General features: G+C 36.6%; 1 protein-coding gene across 13 annotated transcripts in view; it reads left to right on the forward strand.

Annotated features, from left to right (window-relative positions):
* UNC79 (unc-79 subunit of NALCN channel complex) overlaps positions 1-20,031 on the forward strand; it is an 84,915-nt gene extending 64,884 nt beyond the window's left edge. For all 13 annotated transcript variants that reach the window (XM_015865404.3, XM_015865399.3, XM_015865402.3 and 10 more), the window contains 9 exons: positions 1,448-1,552; positions 4,145-4,222; positions 6,405-6,494; positions 8,866-9,041; positions 10,373-10,559; positions 12,153-12,350; positions 14,210-14,287; positions 18,176-18,217; positions 18,742-20,031. In XM_015865404.3, coding sequence (XP_015720890.2) covers positions 1,448-1,552; positions 4,145-4,222; positions 6,405-6,494; positions 8,866-9,041; positions 10,373-10,559; positions 12,153-12,350; positions 14,210-14,287; positions 18,176-18,217; positions 18,742-18,942 — 1,155 coding nt within the window. In that variant the 3' untranslated portion in view covers positions 18,943-20,031. The remainder of the gene's footprint in view (positions 1-1,447; positions 1,553-4,144; positions 4,223-6,404; positions 6,495-8,865; positions 9,042-10,372; positions 10,560-12,152; positions 12,351-14,209; positions 14,288-18,175; positions 18,218-18,741) is intronic.
* Positions 20,032-21,609: the final 1,578 nt, after the last annotated feature.

A 21,609-nucleotide genomic window follows, 5' to 3' on the forward strand; every position in this document is an offset into this window, starting at 1 on the left:
ATACTCTTAAGTAAATGCAGTATTCCACTAAACTGTACACAGTAAGGTTTTACTGTTGAAATTTTGGAAGAACTGAGGTTGAAAATTAAAGTTCTACTTGTTTAGGGCAATACAGGAACTTGAAGTCAGGTCTTTCATTCACAGGCTGGCATCATAATCTCCATGACAGGCATACCGTTCTGCTGTTTTAGTGTCTTTTTCCAAATCAAAGGCTGATATTTAAAATCTGTTTTCATTGAAAGACATGTGGATGCTGTGGGAGGCACTTGATTGGCTTTGTATTATCCAAATACAGTGTGGTGACATCATCTTTCTGAGGAACAGTGGTGACTGGCTTCTCGGTCTGCACTAATGAAAGCTCAGTCGTCCAGCTACTCGTATCCTCCACCTCCTTTCATTTTAATTTGCATTTGCTACTGCATGCAGCTGGAAATGAGCTTCACATACTAAACCTTACAATCTTTCCTTGAAGAAGAAAAGAGTGTTATTCCATTTTGCAAATGACACAGAGGAACTGAGGCCCTTCCTAAATGAAAAGTTAGAAGTTTAACTTACTCAAGTGAGCAGGCAGGTGCTTGAGATAAAGAAGACAAAAGCTAATAAACTTAAAATCATAAACACATTTTGGAACACTCTTTATTAGAAAGTATTTTTATATTTTTTTATATTCCACTTGAAAGAGAGCTCAGTGTCTCTTTGCTGATCAAAGGTTTTGAGTTGTGGAGGTCACTAATAGGCTATGGATTTGTTTCACATTTTTATCTTATCTTATGAAGTAAGAGAATGTCAAAGTAAGATACGCAACAAACTGCTCTTATCTCTTGAACCGCCTTGCTGTTTCAGCTCTACTGCTCTATTCTTAGGCTTCTGTGTTCTAATTTCCATTGGCTGATTTTTCACCATGTGTTTTAAAATGTTTCTGTTGTAGCAGCTGTAGCCAAAATGGTATTTATTGTGTAAGTGGAAAAGTACTGCTAGCCTAATGAATGAAAATCAGTGTTAAAACTGTCTTACCGCATACAACCTTATTTTAATGGGCAATGACAACAAAAATATATATGATAAAATCTAGAATACCTCTGGCAAGTTTAGTGAGAGAATGGTGCTAAAGACTATTGCCAGTTTTGTTTTGCTGTGCCAATCCTTACTACTTGCCTTTTCCTGTCTATAAGGAAGTAAGCAGTGATATCTACCCTGCTTGCCTTTGCTATCTGACTGTCTTATAATACCTGTCATGTATGAAATATTAAATTCTTCTACAGCAAAAATTATTCTCATTGATAAGAACTTTAGAATTTCAAAAATGTGGAATTTTGTAAGATAGTAACAAAAACTACACTTCTATAGCTTTTATATTTTTGAATTTAGATGAAAAGTATTGCTTTAGTTTACTGGTGAGTGCCAGTGAATTTCAGAACATTCATAGTACTTTGTTCTTCTTTTGCAGGAAAGGGACAAATTCTACTTGACGCGCAGCGTCATATTGGAGTTACTGCAGGCACTGAAGTTAAAATCACCATTACCAGACATGAATCTATTGCTGTTGGTCCAGGTACAGGAGATCTACCTCATGTTATTCTCATCTGGATTTTATCTCAGCCCAAATCCAGCAAAAAGAGTTTACAAGTCCAACATGGTTACTGAAAGTACCAGCAATGTCAGCATTTTTTTGAAATACATACGTTTCAGGCTCTGGCAGTTTGCTTTTTTAATTGTTAATCACAGACTTCTATTTTGAGTCCCAACCTAGACCAATTCCAATAACTTAACCACTAACTGCTTTCTGTCTTAGTGGTGCAGAATTGCAGCTCGATACCGTGTGCATTAGTGTTTGTTGACTTGACTGACTTCTCCTAGATTACAAAAGAAGTCAGTCTTTGTTGCACTGCTCCACTATATAGCTTTGTCCTGTGGCTGTCTGTCTTGGAGGATGACAGAGTAGAATCATAGAATTGCTCAGGTTGGAAAAGACCTTAAAGATCAAGTCCAACTATGACCTAACCATACTACCTTAACTAACAACCCTCCACTAAATCATGTCCCTGAGCACCACATCCAAACAGTTTTTAAACACATCCAGGGATGATGATTCAGCCACCTCTGTGGGGAGTCCATTCCAGTGCTCAACAACCTTTTCTGTAAAGAAGTTTTTCCTGATATCCAACTTAAACTTACCCTGGAACTACTTGAGGCGATTTCCCCTTGTCCCATCACCAGTGAGAAGATACAACCCCACTCTCACTGTATGTACTTTTCAGGTATTGGAAGAGAGCAGTAAGGTCTTCTCTCAGCCACCTGTTCCCCAGACTAAACAGCCCCAGTTCCTTCATTCTCTCCTCATAGGGCATATTCTTCAAGCCCTTCACAAGCCACAATGTTTATTTAATTCATATAGTTTTGTGGACTTAAAACTGTACCAAAGGTAATACAGAACCAAATGAAAATGGTTTCCATTTTCAACATAGTGCCTTCTCCATTAACTTGTTAGCCTTCATACAAGGTTCTATACAGACAGTGCATACAGAACACTGAGATTCAAGTAAAATGTTCAAAATAAAGGAACTAAAAGTGTTTTATTTTAATGATAGATCACTTGTAGGCTGTCTGACAAAAGAGCTTCTAGGAATGTATGTTTGACACCCACATTTATTCCAGATTATATGGTGTCTTCAGTGTAATTGTTGACATCTGTGCAAAAATGAGCACAACTGTATCCCATTTTACAAAGTATGAGAATTTTAACCAGCGTATCCCAATCCCAAATAGATATCCTGGTTGCTAATGGTCAAAAAAGTTTGTCTCCTCTATTTGTCCTAGCAAATTAAAGCCACCATCTACATGCTGCAGTTCCATGGGTTTCCATAGGAACTGCTTCTTCGTGCAGTGTTTTGTTTCCCAGTACCTTTCTCCTACTCACATTTCATCAGTGTATATCTTCAGGATTTCTATTGACTTAGAATTATATTAGTCTTATTAGAATTTGCTTGTTCAGTCATCCTCTAAAGTTCAGTACACTTGACCTGTTTTGTTTAGGTTACTCATATTTCTGTCCAGTTCTTCAGCTACTGTAATTCTAGTGATTCCAATTTATGTGAAGATCTGGTCTGCTAATTACTGACTGGAGCAGTCATGTACCTAATACATTATACATTATTAGGAATATATATATTTTTGTAGCTCTGATTATAAGTGTAGTACAATGTAGATAATTATGTTATACAGTTAATTCACTTCATTCAGAAGACATTCCCACCTAAACACTATGCTCCATATGTACCTTATCAGACAATGGTAAGAAGAGATGTGGTAATTATTTGTCCGTTCCTTATCTTTTTGCATCACAATAGTCAAAAGTTGCTCAAGTGCAAGTAGAGATTAGCATGAGAGTTTTAGGCAAGAGTAAATCATCTGTAGGTTGCCAAATGTGTTATTGAAGCATAAAGATTAAATAACTATATTAGTGGATCTAATGTATGAGTGGTGTAGACAAAAAAGATTTTGGGGCACGGGATTTGAAATTAAAAAAAAAAAAAAAAAAGAATAGAGAAAAGAAAGCAAGGGAAGTAAAAGCATAATTCGGCCAAGTAGAGATAGTCTAATGTAACAGAATGATGTTGGTCTTGTCTCAGAAACAGCCTGTTTTTGAGAGTATTTTTTGCTTTTATTATGCAAAAGTTATCATATGTTGTACCAATGTGTTCTCAGTTTGAAAACTGTTCATATAATTCATCATTGTAGAACTTCAGTAAAAGCACTGTAGTGTCATAGTAAAGAATGTGGCATTCTGCCTTATTTTCCTCTATTTTGTTTTAATCTGGGATGAAAAAAGGGAGCTGTATCCAGGGAATGGCAAAGATACCTCCTTATGATTATAAAGAGGGATTTGATATTATATAATATTCTTTAAATTGATTCTGTCCGGCATGTGTGTGTTAATGAAGCACATTAAAGTTAGATTTTTCCTTTAAAATTATTCATTTATAATGGTGAACAAGCAAAATTGATTATAAAGGAAGAGAACTCTACAGGCAAATTACAACAAATATAAGCAAGAGGAGATCTAAAATGATCTTAATAAAGCTATGGAGTCTTCAGGATCCTCCATAAATAATTCAAGAATAACTCATCTTTAATTTTTTCTTAGTTTGTCTGTGCAGATGCTGGAACTAAACTAGCTGAATCAACAATCTTGCATAAACAGATGATTGCCTCTCTGCCTGGAGTAAGTACTGAATCAAAATCCATCTTTGAGTTTTCGTTGTTAAAATTATGTCTTATCAGCTCATTACGCTTCATCTGAATGTTCTTTCCTTTTCATTTCTTCTGTGGTTGGCAAGGTGTGTTGCATTCAGTAGCTCATAGGCTTCTTCCTTTTTGTTAATGCTGTAAAGTTTGGACATGATGCTGATTCCCTTGCTCTTGCTAGTGATCTTCTGTCACATGTCTAACTTTAGCTGGAGCCTGTGCTCAAGTAGATCTTTAATAATGCCTTTCCTTTCCTCCTAATTGAATGTCTTAATTTACGTTTAAGTAAGTAGACTGACATTACTGTAAAAAAGCCTGATAGGAAAGTGAAAGCTTCAGAAAAAAAATTTAAAGAACCAAGTAGCTCACTGCTTGAATGAAACAGAAACTCAGAGGGAAATTTTTTGTAATGGAACATTATTATTCAGAGGTCTGGGTCTTTTATAATTCTTATCTTTTATAATTCTGCTATTCAGTGCTCCACATAAACTGGTTGGAGGATATGCTGACAGGGCTGACAGAGACCACTCTTCACTGTTTGTTATTCTGTCAAGGGAACTGATGGGCATAGCATTTGAAAAAACAGAAAGTGGTATAATTCAACATCAGGTAGCTTGATATTAACTTAGGAAAATGAGAACCATCTGAACGAATTGCTTAAAAATAGAATGCTAAGTGTTTTTCAAATTTCAGTCACTAAAGTTCAATTATGGCTTAATAAATTTGTGGTCAAAACTAATTCTTATTCATTTGTGCATCCAGCTTCTGTGTTTCAAAGTGCAGATGATTAAATAAAGGTCAAAGAACAATATTTCCCCCCTCTATAACATTTTGCAGTATTTTGTCCTGAGCCAATGATGTGGGGTGCAACAGGTTGTTTTTTTTTTGTTTGTTTGTTTTCTTTGCTACTGTAAGAAGAAAGATACTGAATTTAATGATTTCATCCTTATATCCTCTAAAGTCACTTGGACCCTAAAACTGAGGCAATTATAAAGACGTGATTTTGAGGAATGTTGAATGTTTCTAGTTCCCCTGGAATTCAGCTAGAATCATCTTCACCTTTGATGATTAAAGTATGAACATTACATGATACCTTGTGGGTCAGCCATATTATCTTCTGGAAGATTTTCTCCAGGGTTCTCTGATTTGGAAACCTTTATTTAATCTGACAGCTTTGTTACACTGAGTACTGTGCACATCTTGGGCATGTCTTGTACTAGCCAAAGGCCAAACTGGCATTTTTCATTGTTCTGGGTAAGGGACTGCGAAACTTTGTGCTGTGGGAATACAATATGGGAATACAGGGAATAATAATGTGGGAATACAGTGCCACGTTGAATACCTTTGTTTTCCCTTTGGGGCTTTCCTTGCTCTAGCACAGATTACTTCTCAGTGCTTACACCTTTATGGTCAAATAGAAATAGTTCATAGGAATTGGATTTATTACTTCTCTCCCTTGCATCTTCCTTTCAAAATTACAACTAGCTGGAGTGCTGTATAACTACTACGGGAATATCCCAGGTTAGTTAAAAAACCAACCAACCAGCCAATCTACCAACAAACAAAAAAACCAACCCCAACAAACAAAAAAAACCTAACAAATTTCAGTGATGTTCATTTCAATGATGCTTACAGAGAAAATAAACAAAGCCAATCGTTTACCCTGTTTTTCCATTGTGATTCATGTGAACATAAGAGCATCTGTATCTCTGACTGAATTTTGTTTTCTGCAATTGCATCTGATTGGTTTCACTTGCAGAGGTGCTCAGCTGCTTGAAGAACTGAGCTGTGAAACTCTCATCAAACTCTTCAGACTTTGATTCTGGACCACTGTAAATTTCAGGAGCTGTATGGCAATGATATTATTGAAAGTTTCATTAGTTAATCTTTCATTGCTGCCACAGATAAAGAGCATTTTACGATGCACAAAGAAGCTACACTGACTGGGCTATCTTTTGATAATATCATCAGATAGGAGAACAAATTACAGTGAAGAAAAACATTAAAGAATGCCTATTTCTAATTAAAATAATTCAGTTAAAAAGTAAAGAATTTGAAATAGACAAAAACAAACCTGTGTTGAGGTGCACAGGAAGCAAAGACAAAAACACAGACTTATTTTAAAGCTGGTACTTAAACTTGTTTCTTTTATGTTCCAGTGCGGAACAGCAGCAATGGAGTGCATGAGGCAGTATGTTGGGGAAGTGCTGGACTTCATTGCAGACATGCATACCTTAACCAAACTGAAGGTTGGTTATGGGCATATATAAAATTTATGTGGAGTTTTTGTTGTTATAAATATGCTCTCCATAATTAACCTGTCTGAAAGGAACCATTGTAGGCCTTTGAGGAAGACTGGCTTGTTTTGTTTTGTTTTTTTCTTTGTTTTTGTTTTAATTTATTTGTATTTATCTCACATGCTCACTTGCTCACTTTCCCTTTGTCCTCTCCACTATACACTGTGCCCTGGAGGGGACAATATTTTGCAGGATAATAATACCACAAAAGAGTAAGAATTCCTGTGAAATTGAAAATCCCATCTCTTGAAACCCACAGTAACCTTGTTTTACTGGACAAAGTACCTTTTTTTTGTATGTTCTTACCCCATTGGCCCTATGCCTTGAATCCCATAGTGATTTAAAAGAACATCTTCAGTGGGAGAGGCAGCCTTTTGTACAGTAGCTGGAGTAGAAATTTACTTCAAAGTACAAAATAATTAATCATTTTAAACTGAATTGAATTGCCTTCTGACTGTATCCTTTAATATTATTCACCCATTTCTCTTCCAGTTCAGAACTACTTTCAAAAGAGATTGGCAAATAAATCATAAATGAGAAAGTGATACATCTTATTGGCCACTTCCATGGAAACATAGGATGGGAAAAATTCATTTGCAGATACTTGCTGATTATCCTCTTTTCTGTGTAGAAAGTTTCTGTGGGAAGATTTTTTCCATTTGTGCTTTTGCAAAGTTTGAGTCTGAGCTGATAATTTCTTATGCTTGGTAGGTCTATTTATTTAGTGCATTTGTTATTCCTAGATATAACTGGGACATGAACTAAAACTTTACTCACCTTGTCACTTATATATTTTTCTATTAAACCACAGCATATGTGTATGCTGTGGCATTTAAAATGAAATCAGAACCAACTTATCAAAACTTCATGTTGCATTTGTTTGAGTCCATGTTGTCTGAGTCCGTGTAATACAGGTCTCTACCAAAAACATAACAGAGACAAAAATGGTAGTAATTCTATTCATTTTGAAGAATAAACTTTGTCTGTCTTTAAAATACAGTTCTTATTTAACATAATGAATTTGAGAAGTCGGGCTTTTCGCTTTCAAATTCTAGTACTAGTAATTCTAGTAACTTACTGTGTGCTTCCAGCATTGTTGGGTAAATACTGCATATATTTCAAGGTTAGAAATAGTCAGAATTTTAAACAAATTCACGACATCTTGATTTACTCTCTTTTAAGCTGATTAAATATAATTAATTTTGTTGCCTGGAATTTGTTAACACTGGTGTTCCTACCAAGCTGTACGGTTTCTTACTACAAATGTGTATTGTACTATGACTATCAAGCGTATCTGGACTAACCAATTGCCATAGTGAATATCATAGGACTTATATGACTAGTAAAATTTCAGCAGCAAAAGTTGAATCATCTCAACTTTTCAAATTTTCAGCTTTCAAAGTTTCAATTGTTGTGTGACGTTTTTCAGAAGAAAAAAATTAAAATTGAGGAAAGATTATTAAATACTATCCTATAAAAATTCAGCAAACAAATAGTTCGTGTTATTAATTAATTTCCAGTGTCTTTGATTCTGAGAGTATAAGTTGCTGGGAGTAAGATCCTGTTATAGAATATTATTGATCACTGATTTTTATTCTTTTATAATAATTTAATTATTGATAGCCTTTTTTTCTTATGCAAAACATATATATACACATATGTTCTGCATGTGTTCTGTTAGTCCAGAGACAGTAGGTAATGCAAAGTTAGCTCAGTTCAAAATAAGAATTATCTTGAGGAGCACCAGTGAAGCATTCCTTGCAGCTGTCAAAACAGCATAATAAGTTATTCTTCCAGGAAGAAATATATGCCAGTGTCTTGGTAAAAGGTTTAGCCCTTGTACTTCCAGGGCTTAAAGGCATTAGTAGCAAATTCCTTGAGCAGCACGGTCATATCATTGGTGAAGGAGAGGAGGCTTATTTCTGTACATGGAAACAGGATTGCACAGTTCTGTTGTGCAAAGAAGGCATTTCCTACCCAGGATGCTACTCTTTTGAATGGCCGGATTATTATATTTAGTTAAATTGTCTGGATGTGCAACTATTAGTTTGCACTTACCAGCTTTGAGTTTTTGGTGTAACAGATGCTTAGACATTTTGTACAATTAACCTTTTGCATAGGCTCTTGAGAACATGGCCTCCTTGAAGAAAGCTGCATCGTAATACTCTTACTAATACAGAGATTGGAGAACATTTTAAATCTCATTTCTAAGTTATATTCTGTAGTTTTAGACACAAGACAGAGACCTCAAGAAAGAATGAAGGGAAGTGAAACAGGAACCTGAAACTCTTTTCAGGTAGGAAATAAGATCTTTGCTTTGCAGAGTCATATGAAGACTTGTTCTCAGCCACTGCATGAAGACACGTTTGGTGGTCATCTGAAAGTTGGTTTAGCTCAAATCACTGCTATGGAAATCACACGAGGAAACCACAGAGACAACAAAGCTGTGATCCGATATTTGCCTTGGCTTTACCATCCTCCTTCAGCAATGCAACAAGGGTGAGAATGCTTTTCCACAAAAAGGAACACAACATGAATTAGAAGTCTCCACAGAATTCTGTGTTGTTAGGTTGAATAGTTAGGATGCATAGTTGGGACTGGTGGTCATGGATCAATGAAAATGCTCATCAGTATCTCCCTGATCCTTATCTGAGAAGCTCATCATACTGATGTGCAACTTCTTATCTTTATAAAGAAGAGCAAAGCGCTGTCCTTTGTCTTTCAATGCTAACAAGTGAGATGCTTTGAGTGTAGCTCACTGGACTGTATTTTAATGAATCTATATCCCAGTCCCAGCTTTGTCTCAGGCGTTCTGCCTGGGCTTCTAAGAACTCAGCTGTTTGCTCTCCAGTCCTGCATATAGAACATACACGGGTTTTAAATAAGGAGAATAAGAAACTCTCTGGGCTACAGTTTCTCATTTGTAAAAATATATTTTATATTCTGAGTTGAAGATGTGGACTTCCCGTGAGACCCTGTATGTATTTGAGGATGAACATTTTATCAGCCTGAACAAAAATGTACATTAATGGAATGTACCTTTGTTTCTATGAGTCCTTGACAATGACTTCAATTTATAAATGAGTGAGAGTAGTGAGTGGCCTACAATGTAGTGATTTGTTGATCTAAAATATTTATTTTCCCATGCCTATGTGTTCAAATGGGTGTGTAGTTTGGACTGTTTCACAGGAGGGATATAGCCAAGATGACTCCAGAAAATACTATTCTTTCTTAGATTAAGCACGGAGCTTCATAGTTAAGCTTTTCTCTAGATGGTGGATGAATAAGTCACGAAGAAGCACAGTCTGCCCACAGAAGAATGCTGTCCTAATGTCCAGGGGGAGACAAAGGAAAAAAAGAAATGAACTCCACTTGGAGTTAATGTATGGAGAAGTGGAACACAGCAAAAGTAAGGCAGGGCAGAGCACCTGTGTCTCAGAGCTAGCTGTGGAATGAAGAATACCTTGTCATGGCCTTGTCAGCTGTGTGCTGTCCTGGGACACAAGGGGAAGCACTTCTATTTGGGCAATCCTCATCTGATGATTTCTGTGTAAATAATCACTGTGTGTGGACCAGGTGAATCAGTGCATGTTTTATACTTTTATTGAGACCACTCCTTAGGCCACTCCAGTTATGCTCAGTTGGACTTGTTCAAGGTTATGTCAAATCCACTAAGTTCTGTGTGGTTCTAGACTTCCTGTAAGCTGTACCAATTATTTGTGGCTCCAGAACACTTAAGACTGCATCTGCAAAGTGTTTAAAGAGATTCTTTGTTTTGGAGAAGAAGTAGAAAACTTTGCAGCATTATAAAATCCGCTCTTTCTTGACAGGCCCAAAGAATTCATAGAATGTGTTTCACATATTCGTTTGCTGTCCTGGCTACTCCTGGGGTCACTGACACACAATGTTGTCTGTCCAAATTCTCCATCATCTTGCATGCCTATTCCACTGGATGCAGGTTCACAAATTGCTGACCACCTTATTGTTATTCTGATTGGGTTTCCAGAGCAATCGAAGGTAAGGGATTCTGCATTTTAAGAGGAGATGTGGTGTATACTGGCCTTACTCTTGAAAATATTTATCACTAAGTTGTATTTTGATCATGATATGAAATTTTAAATTCCACAAATATTATCAAATCTATGTAATGTAAACTAGTATCCTATTTAAAATGACTTGTACTTCCAGCACAGAATCCCACAGACTATTTCTGAAGTAATCCAATTATGCTATTTTGAAAGTTTAAGAACTCTCTGCCTTTTTTATATTAGAGAAAAGATTCCCCCGGATTAAAGCAGGCCAACATAGCGATGTTTATTTATTCTGAAGTAAAAAGGAGGTCTAAAACATTAAAATCTGACATCTAGGGAAAGAAATCTCAACAGTTTCTCTTGCTTACTTAGCTCTTCATGTATAGAAAACTGGTGATAAAATCATTACAAATAAGTTAAAGAGATTTTAACTTTTTCAGAATAGCTCAGTACAAGAGAGGGGAAGGACAAACTCAATTCTAAAGTGAATCTTTAGCAATAAACATCTCTGTAGCAAATCTCTGCAGAGTTGCTAGTTCTTATGTAGGCGTACATAAGATTGTATTGTATAACCTATTAATGTTGCTGTGATCAAAAATTAATTACCAACAGTGATGGTTCAAGTACAACTTTTTGTTTCTAAAGAAGCTATTGGCAAGAGAGTTATTGCAAATCATAAGCAATTTGTGACAGTAGCTAAATACAGATATAACAGTACACTTATACCAACCAGGATTTTATTAACTACAGAAGCAGGAGGATTATGCTTACTTCTAGTACTTAAAATCCCCCTTTGTTTCCCCTCACCCAGCCAATGCACTGGTGCTTCCCATTCATATCTCCTGGCTTTTTTTTCTTTTTCCTTTTTTTTCTTGTCTTTTCTCTTCAGTCAATTACCTCTTTCCTGTTACCAAGCAACCACTGCAATATTTGAGGTGGTCATACTGCCAGAAAGCATGGATCACTGTTGCACTATACAACTGAGAAATCATTTCTGACCAGTAACATCATTCTTTTAAGGGAGTAGTTAATGTTCAGGACTCCTGGAGCCTCATACATTGCAATATATAACATTTATTAGCAAAGTCATGTTTGAGTCCACAAGATGAATTCTCTGTTAGCTTCACAGAACTTACTTTCCTGGACTGTGAGCATCTGCGTCCCAGCAAGAGAGAAATAGATAGCAGTTGTGTGATGATGTATTTTGTGTGATACTCTTCCTTGTAGGTCAGACTAATAGATGTATGTGATTGGTGCTCCCGGCTTCCCATAGATGGTAGGAATTTTACAGCAAGAGTCTCAGTACTAGTCTTTAGTACCTGTTCTGCAAAACTAACCTTTTCTTTAGAGGGACTGACCTTAATGTTGTACACTAAGACTGAATGGGGTTGTGCAAATGCGGTTGTTAGTCCATAGATATTACTACAACATGATTAGTTCCTAATTGAAGAGAAACATTCAGGAAAGTTAAGGGCAAGACTGCACAGTGCAGTGCATGAGAGGGGGTACTTTGGGGAAAGCCTCTGCATTATACTCCAATACACTTTTTTTCTATAAGCATTGTCTTCTATTTCTACAGACATCTGTTCTGCACATGTGCTCCCTCTTCCATGCATTTATATTTGCTCAGCTCTGGACAGTGTATTGTGAACAAACAGCAGTAGCTCCAACCGTCCAGAATCAGAATGAATTTAGTTTTACAGCAATCCTTACAGCCCTGGAGTTCTGGAGCCGAGTGACACCTAGCATCCTACAGCTGATGGCGCATAACAAAGTGGTGAGTCAGATGCTGTGCACAGATTTGTATAGGTTAAGCTTGGATGGGGCTTGGATTTGTTTCCACATTTCAGTGGAATACAACAGTCTCTGAATAACTTTTAAAGCAACACTGATGCTTTGAGAAATTAAAGAGAAAGCTAGTTAGTATTGGTTTAACCTTGCGGTGGGCCTGAGATAGGGTATAGCCAAGATCAGCCTGAAACAGAGGTGTGGTGATCCAGGGCTAGTCACTGCTTGTTGGGTTGAGGGGTCTCTGCTTCAAGTCTCATTTTATATATCCCTGCTCTTCCCACTGGTCCTATTGCTTCATTTTTCTCTGCCTCACACAGGCAACTGAGTGTTTTAGAATAATTCTGTGAATATCCTTTTCAGGTTTTTTTTGTTTGTTTGTTTGTTTGTTTTTTACCAGACAATGGTGAATAAAACACAGTGCTGATGCTTCACTATTCATAGCCCATACCGATTCATACCTCTCCTTCCCACTGACTGATGATTCTCTACGCATGCAGGTTTAGGGTTGAGAGCTTGTTTATGATGGGCAAGATGTATTGTTAGCCACTTTCCAGAAAGACATGACGAGAGTGGTACCATTACTGTATGTTAATGATGGACTGACTTTAATGAGAAGATAACTAGTAAGTAGGTGAGAAAGATTCTTTATAGATGGCCTCATCCTCTATGCAAGATGCTCTGAGTTTTCATTCTTTATTATTTCTTTTGCTGCTTTTTTTCCTCCCCTTCTTAAAAAGGGGGGTTATTTAGTGCATTTCCCCCTTCTCTTTGAAGGGAATCTTTCACACCACCTTTGGAGCTTTGTAATTGCATAGGAGCGTAGGTTGTATTTGGAGTGTCTTTGGCACTCTTTCCTTGTGTCTCCTCCATATCAAGAGGCAAGGGACGTCTGAAATTGTCTTTAAATGATACTCCAGCCACTCAGTGGGAGCTGTACATAGTGCAACTTACTAGCCAGTTGTTTAGTCAGACACAAGGGAAAACGTCAAACTTTAGGACAAGGATGTGACCTGGAAGCCTCAAGTTCCAATCTTTATTCTCAAAGCGTCTCATTGTGTGGCTTCAGTGCCAATTATTAAAGTATTTGCCTTGGCTCTTGCTCTGTGACATGTGTTAACAATACTTGCTCATCTCATGTGGGTGTTGTGAGGTTAATTCATGTTTGTGTAAAGCGCTTTGAAGATAAAAAAGACTACATTAGTTTATTATTGTCAGGGGAATTTACACGTAGTTTATGCAGGCACTGTAAATACTGTTGACTCAAGGTGTTTTTCTTGAACTTATGAATTTATATAATATAAAACATGAAATGTTGTCTACCAGCAAATAAATAATATCTTCATCTGTCATAATTAATCATACAAAATGGAAGAATTATGGATTAGCTGCCAGTTCAGAACAATAAATTGTCTTCTGATAGTAGAAAAAAAATGTTTTATGTGACTATGTTAATTTTCAAAGGATTTAGTAAATAAAAATATCAATTTTTGACACCTTGATTGATGAGAACTACACAGCAAAGGCAAGTAAAAGGATTTATGTTGTCTGAAATGAAGAAAGCTGAAGACAGCTTGTTTTGATGTGTGATAGAAGTTAAAATTCATCAAAGTCTGAAACATCTGACAGATGTTGCTGCATTGGGAAAACTAAATAAGGAGAAGTGTGCCTTATATGTACATATTATCGTAGGTGTATTTACTAAATACGCATCTAGTGATTCAGTATAACTGCCAAGCAAACCAAAGAAGGTTTATTTAGCGTTTGTTCAGTGTATGATTGTACAATACTGGTTATTGATTTGTTTTAATTCTTAAATTCTTTTTTTGTTGTTTCTTTTCTTGCAAGATGGTGGAAATGGTATGCCTGCATGTGATTAGTTTAATGGAGGCTTTGCAGGAATGCAACTCTACTATCTTTGTAAAGGTAGGTATACCACAGTATGCACATTTAGTCAAGGATGTTGTATATCAATTGTGGTTACTAGAGAATGGTACCTGCAGCTCTTAAAAACAGCAACAAAAGTAGAATTTGAACATTAGTGAAGAAATAAAATCTAGTAGAGCATAACAAAAAATATAATCTCCAGTGAGACCAGACTCTAATTTAAAATCCATATTCACCTGATATTTTGAAATTGACTAGTGATCTACTTCCTCCTTCAGTTGTTGCAATGGTCTTATTCACCTAATGATCTCAACTAGTATCTCTGGTCTTACAAGAACCTCTAGGTTCTGTCTGAATTTTCAGCAATTCTGTAATCCTAAATAATCACAGATCCTTTGGAGATCACCTCACTGATCAGTTCTCAAATTCTTAAAGGTTGATAACAAAGCCTTATTCCACAGTAGTGTATTAAAAGCCTGGTTGTCTTTCTTAGTCAAATATTGTTTGATAGTAAATCTTTCTAATGGATGTGCCACAGGCTTTTTTTGATTAAAGAAGTCAAATGAGGCATGCTTCATTAATGTAAAACTACTTTTGAAATCAGCAGTCAGGCTCCTGAGCATTTTCTGAACTATTCAGATCAGGTCAGAATAGCTTGCAAAACATTTGGGGTAGTTGCACAAGCATGAATCAACTATACTAGCCTTTTTTTAGTTTTTTCCCACTGTTTTGCCATCACATTATTCTGAAGGTGTTTCCCCCCCCCCCCCCCCCCAAACAAAAAATTATAACAAACCAAGTCGTTAGATGCACTCTGAACATGGCTGATATATGCTGGTTAATGTAGTTCTTCAGTTGCCATAAAGGAAACTTAGCACTAATGTTTTACTCCCATCTTTTATGGTGAAGGAGGAATTGAAAATATAGTAACTAAAATGAAAGGATTTGATGTTAACTGACCTGAAAATATTCACATTCATTGTGAAAATACAGATTTACTGTCAGTAATGTCTCAATTCATCACAAAAGTTCCGTCACTGTAGGGACATCAAAGTAATTGTCACTGTCCCTAGAGGAGCTGGGGGCAGTCTAGGATGTCCAGAATTTGACAAGGATATGTCTTCAAAGAAAATGGAAGAACAGCTTTAAAGCTGTCAAAAGAGATGCTTTTGGGGCTAAATTCCCCTCAGAATTCAAATATACACTTACAGAGGGTTACATTTCAACAATATGCTAAATCAGGTTAAATCAAGTTTTGTTACTGCAAAATCAAGCTCATAAGCTTATGAAATCCAGTTAATGTGCTTTCTTTCATGCTCAGTGGATGGGAGGTGGAAGGAAGAGTCTGGATGGCCAAATCCTATTTACTTAATCCTAAAATGCAGTCATGAAGAAACCATACACAGACATAATAGTATGTTAGGATTGTAGCCCCTGTTTCCAACTTTTTCAGAACTAATTAATTGTGTGAGTATTTATCCTAGTTTTTTCCCAACATTCTTTCAGCAAATATAGTAATTCCTCTTGGAACTGAGCACAATCCTGATAGTTTGTCATTCACACTTTGTCTACTGCAGCATCTTTTATTCCATCTGAAGAATCCAGGTGCTGCAAAAACTTCTTGCTAATGAAATCATTATGTAATTATGTGTGATTCAACACATTTCCAACGCATCACAATGAGAAGGTTTTGGATGATGACAGGCCCTAAATGGACATCTTCTGAAAATCTGTCTTAAAATTTGAGAAATAAATGGAAGACATGAAAAATTCATCTCTCTCTCACTGAAAGAAGTGCTGTCTTTGTTGCTGGTTATAAGCATTCCTTTATCTCCTCCTTTGCATTGGTTCAGTGAGGATTCCTCTTCCAGATACATCCTCCAGATGTGTTGACCTCTGCTATTAAACTCATTAAGCTCATTCTGAATTTAGCAGAGACATATCTTTGATTGCTTTCTATGGTCTTTAAGTGATTTCCTGTTTTCTTAGAGGATGGTTTTTGGATTTGATTTTAAACATTTTGACTGATCTGGTGAGGAAAACAAAGTTTATTTCCTGTGAAAATATTTCAATCATTATGTTTATTTTTTTCCTTCAAAATGGGCAGAGCTGAGGAGCCAGAAAAGCACAGTAACTGATCTACTCTCCAGCCTGGCTTCTGTCAGAACTTGCACTGGAATCAATGTGTTGAAAATATCAATTCCAAAAATCGACAGTGACAGCAGTCTGTTCTTCCAGCTGTTTTTTTCTAGCCAGCTTTATGTATTATTCCTTTGTGTAGAAAAGACTGGCTGGGAATTAGGTCATAAAGCTTAAGTGCTTCAATAAAAATTTCTTCTTCTCTCATTTATCTAAGTGGCAGCTGTAGGAGTGGAGGGTTTACTTTCTTGCGTCTGAAGCAGAATGTTAGTTTTCCTCCATGTGTCCATATTCTGGAAGATGGAAGTGGTGCTGGATGACATTAATCTTATCTAACCTTAGACTTCTATGGCATAAATATCAATATGAGCTAGTTTCCTTGACTACCCTTTTTAGTCAATGGATATAAATACATATTTTTAGGCCATGACTCATCTTTATCTATTTTAGATATCTAGTTCATCTTGTACCAAAGCAGTGATGAGAAGTGCTTATTGTTTTCAGCTGATTCTAAAAGATGACCAGTCGGTTGGTTTGGATGCAAAGGGAGGTACCTTGGCCCTGAGGAAAATTCCCTTCCCTGTGTTTTCTGCCTGCCTTCTTTCCTTGCTTGATATACCTCTGACACCAATTCTGTCTCTACTGGCAAATTTCACAGTGAAGTCACTAATTCTGGGTGAAATTTCAGTTATATTTGTTAATGGCAGTAGGACACGGAACATGGATTTTCACTATACGTTTCCTGTTCCCGCCTCTCCAAGAATCACATCTGGACTTGGGGGCACTAGATGTTACTAGGCACTTCATTTAGTGTGGGAGTCCACAGAATGACATAGAGAATTCCCACACCTACTGCATCTGGCTACTTTCCAGCTGTTTTGGCATTCATCTGTCTGTAAATGCTGAGGTCCTTTATTTGGTAGGTTAAATAATTGGTCCTGACAGATCTGCATATGATTCTCCAGCAAAATAGCACTGAAATTGAAACAATTATCATCCCTTGCACAAGGCAAACAACACTTTATCTAATGTTGTCAATAGTGATTAGGTTTAACTTGCAGCTCCTGGTAGTGTAATTGGTACATTGCAAATTAGGATGCCATTAAGAAGGAACATTTTAGAACAATAATCTTGGTGGTTAAATTAATATTAGAAAACACAAATACTTCTGTTAGAAGGGCCTTTCTGTCTTCTAGAAGATTGTCATGTTATATTTACTCAGAAATAGGAGTTCTCTGAGGAGCAGGAAACTGAAACAAATATCAACATTTCTACATAGTTAGGAGAGTATATCTGTGCTTCCAAGCATACAGGTCACATTCTACGATGAAGCAGTGACAGTGACCTAGTGGCTTATGAAGTGCTGGTTGCTATTTAAGTATCTGCCCCTTATAGGAACATCCTGTTTTTTCAATTCTTGATGGATACTTCACAGTGTGGAATACATACTATATTCATTCTGTTTTTGCTCACCTACACATACAGATATGCCCTCACAGGAAGAAAAGTGATTTCCATTAACTTTTTATTTTTTTATTTTAATTTTGCACTCTCGTCATTGTCTAAGGCAATCCCTAAACAAGACATCAATAGATGCTACTAGTCCTTCATCAACCTACAAACAAACCTACAACCTTCTTAACCTCAGAGAGTTATCTGTGACAAAACATGCATCACTGAAAAATAACCATTTTGGAAACTGAGTTAGATGTACCTTTCTTTGTCTCACAGTTACTACAGCATGTCTCCAGTCACTTGTATAATAACAAAATACGTCTCTTCTTGCAGCTAATACCAATGTGGTTACCAATGATACAGTCAAATCTTAAGGTAAGTTGTTTCTCATCACTTGTCCTTCTTATCTTGTGTATTTCTTTAAATTCTGGAAGAAGGGTTACTAGACTTGGTATCCAAACTCTCTGAAAATAGGTCATTTTGACACATCCAGGTGCACTGGATAGCTCAGCACTTCAGAAGGTCTTGGGTATCTTAGCATCATCAGCTAAGATACGTGCCCTGTGCTCAGTCCTGCTCTCCCTTTCCCTTTTAAAATACTTCTTATTGGGTTCTGCAGCCTAGCCTTTTATTTTTTAATGAAGTTGTTGTTCCCCAAGCTGTGATTTTTTTGTTCTGGGGTTGCAAATCCTGTAACAGATCAGGACTTGGAGTCTTAGTGATCTGTAGGCACATTTGTCATTCATGGCAACACTGCAGTGCAGGATGTGGAAGAAGGAACATGTCATTGGGTAGTGCAGGAGCTTTCCCCGACCAACAGCAACACTTGATGACAATAAGTACAGTACTAATGCATATATTGAAGGTGATAAACAAAGTATTTTGCATTATTTCAACAGCATTTGTCTGCTGGACTCCAGCTACGCCTCCAAGCCATCCAGAGCAATGTCAACCATCACAGCCTAAGGATCTTACAGGGGTCAGGACAAATGAACAACAGCTCGTCAGTGCTCCGCAAATGGTTGCAGTGTACCCAGTTTAAAATGGCTCAAGTAGAAATTCAATCATCAGAAGCTGCATCTCAATTTTATCCTCTATGATTCAGATAAATTGATCCAAATGTTAATTTTTAGTCTAGCAATAATGGAGTTAGAGCTGTAGAACACCTTTTGTAAAAATCAGTATACAGAGTATATACTGTATCTATACTTTTTAGCCTAGAACAGATTGTGGAAAAGTTTATGTGAAGCTAAAAATCTGATCCTGCCAGTTCTTAGTTATATTAATCATTTATACTCAAAGGAGCAGGATCAATCGGTATTCAAGTCCGCATTCACAAATGTGTATTTTGCAGGATTGGACTCAAATCTATCTCATTGTACATATCTCTATGATCACTGAAATATCTCGTTAATAAATGTTTCTTTACGTTATTTTTGAAGCTAATACAAAAATCACCTTTCTTTAACTTCTATTTTTTTTAAAACTAGAATCGTGGGTATTCACAAACACATGGAAGTGCTATGTTGCTATTTTTTGATGATAAAAAGGAGAACTGGCTTTTTAGGAACCTTTATAATTATTTGGGGAGATCTCTTTTTTTTTCTTTTTTTTTTCACATTCACAGCTGGCAATGCAATAAAACCTGTCACTACAAAACAGTGTTGTTCTAATGAGGCTTTTCATCATCATCTGGGAAAACAACAGCTTTTAAGGAGAGTTATTAAAAAGTGCACTTAGAAATTAGATTGTTAAACCATGCCAATTCATTTGTCTTTTTCTTTTCTTTAAAGCTGTTTTCCAAATCTGCCAAGCCTCATTTAATATTTTTTGGAATATTGCTTTTACTTCATCGATGCTGTGCTGCTCTTTGTAGGTTTCATATAAGCCTCTGATTTTTGTGAATACTGTATTGTATTATTCTGTAACACTTGTATACGGTGCAATTAAAAATGGATAACTCAGACTTATTCTGATTGATGTCTACGGAAATTGTATTTCGAGACTTCAAGAAGAGCATGGTTGGACCTGAACATTTGCATAACAATATTAACAAATTGCACCATTTGCATACTGTTGCGTTGAACACAATGTTTAATAACAAGTGGGTTTTAATATCATAAAGAGACTCAGCCAAAGCCTATTGAAATTTAAGAAGATTCAATAAATACAGTGAATTTTGCCTCAGATCTTAAGAGCATCATGATTTACCACTCCTTGTAATTAAATCTGCGCAATCAGAGTTGTATTTTCTGTATTTATTACTAATAATGCTCCAACAAGAAGAATAGCAAACACACATTTACATTGTGTTTTTGAGTGCTATTAAATTCCTGGACTTAATTACCACTCTAAGAAGTAAGATTTTTCCTCCTAGATTTTGTAGAGATGCACACTTGTAAGGAACTGTCTGAATATGTTTTAGTTATTGTGGAGAGTCTAGCTTTCCTCTGTAATGATGCTGAGGAAAGACAGAAGTAGAAACGGAGATATGTCTTTAAATGATCATTATACTTATAAACCAACAAAACCAAAACAAGAGAAATCCACCAAGACAAAAGATTGTAAGGATATGCTAGATTGCTCGAAAGATACCTACTAGTGTTTTCAGTAGAGTTTATCAGAATAAAGTAGAGTAGATTCATTGTAAGCAGTTTTGTTGCAGCAAGTTTTGCTTGTTTTTGACTTGCGTCTGACTAAGCAGAGGTTTTGAGCATTTCAAAATATTTCTGTCTTTATTTGAAGATTATTAAGCGATCCACCAGAAAATAAATGCATATGTTTTAGGTGTAGATTCTTGTCATGCTGAATTGAGATTGCACAGATTTGCGTACATTGATATGGAAAGACTTCTTTCCAAATGTTCACAGTTGTAACAGTGAGGGAAAGAGCAGTTTTTTCTCCAGCTTTTTACTGGCCATGAGGAGAAAATTGTTCCTCTCTGGGTGCAGGATTTTGCACTTCCCCTTGCTGAACTTTATGAGGTTCCTGTCAGCCCACTTCCCTTACCTGACTGAGGTCTCTCTGGATGCATCACAGCCCTCTGGCATATCAGCCATTCCTTGCAGCTTTGCCCCATAAGCAAGATCATTAATGAAGATGTTAAACAGGACTTGTGAGAGTATTGACCACTGGGGCACACCTGTAGTTACTGTTGTTAACTTTGGCCTTCAGGCAAAATGGAGCTGTGGATTTTGGTTTCAATGCGTTTGACTCCTTCCTCTCCTGGACTGTATCTTGTTCTTGCTCATTTACAGTATTGAAGATATCTTTGCTGGGCTAACACACAAATAGGGCCTGAGTTCTTCTGTGGTGGATTCTGGTGTGATATTAATGAAATGGAAATGTGATTGGTTCCCTGAAAGTATGATGTGCAGGTGAGGGATTTCTGCACTGCTTGTGTAGCCCGGTGAATCTGAAAGACAGCAAAGTGTGGGAGAGAACATGAGGGCCCTGGGTATGAGAAAGGATGTTATATTGGGTGGGCACAGTGGGTTTGTGGAGACTTAAAGGATGAAAGCATTTCATTTGTGGTAAAGAAGTTTATCTTCAAAAGTCACTTCTGGATAGTAGATGCCACAAACAGGCACCTCAATGGATAATTAATGTAGGCAACATGGTATGAATGTTCTCCCTGCATAGCAAAATCTGTCTCTAAGTGTCTAGTATTTAGAATGGCAAAACATGGAAAGAACACAAATATAATGGTGGATATATGCTTAAATTAAACACAAGCTAAGCCAGATATGCTGAATCAAGGTCCATAA

The sequence above is a fragment of the Coturnix japonica genome, chromosome 5 (genome assembly GCF_054131305.1).
Source record: "Coturnix japonica strain WE chromosome 5, WE-NBRP24, whole genome shotgun sequence".
Taxonomy (NCBI): Eukaryota; Metazoa; Chordata; class Aves; order Galliformes; family Phasianidae; genus Coturnix; species Coturnix japonica.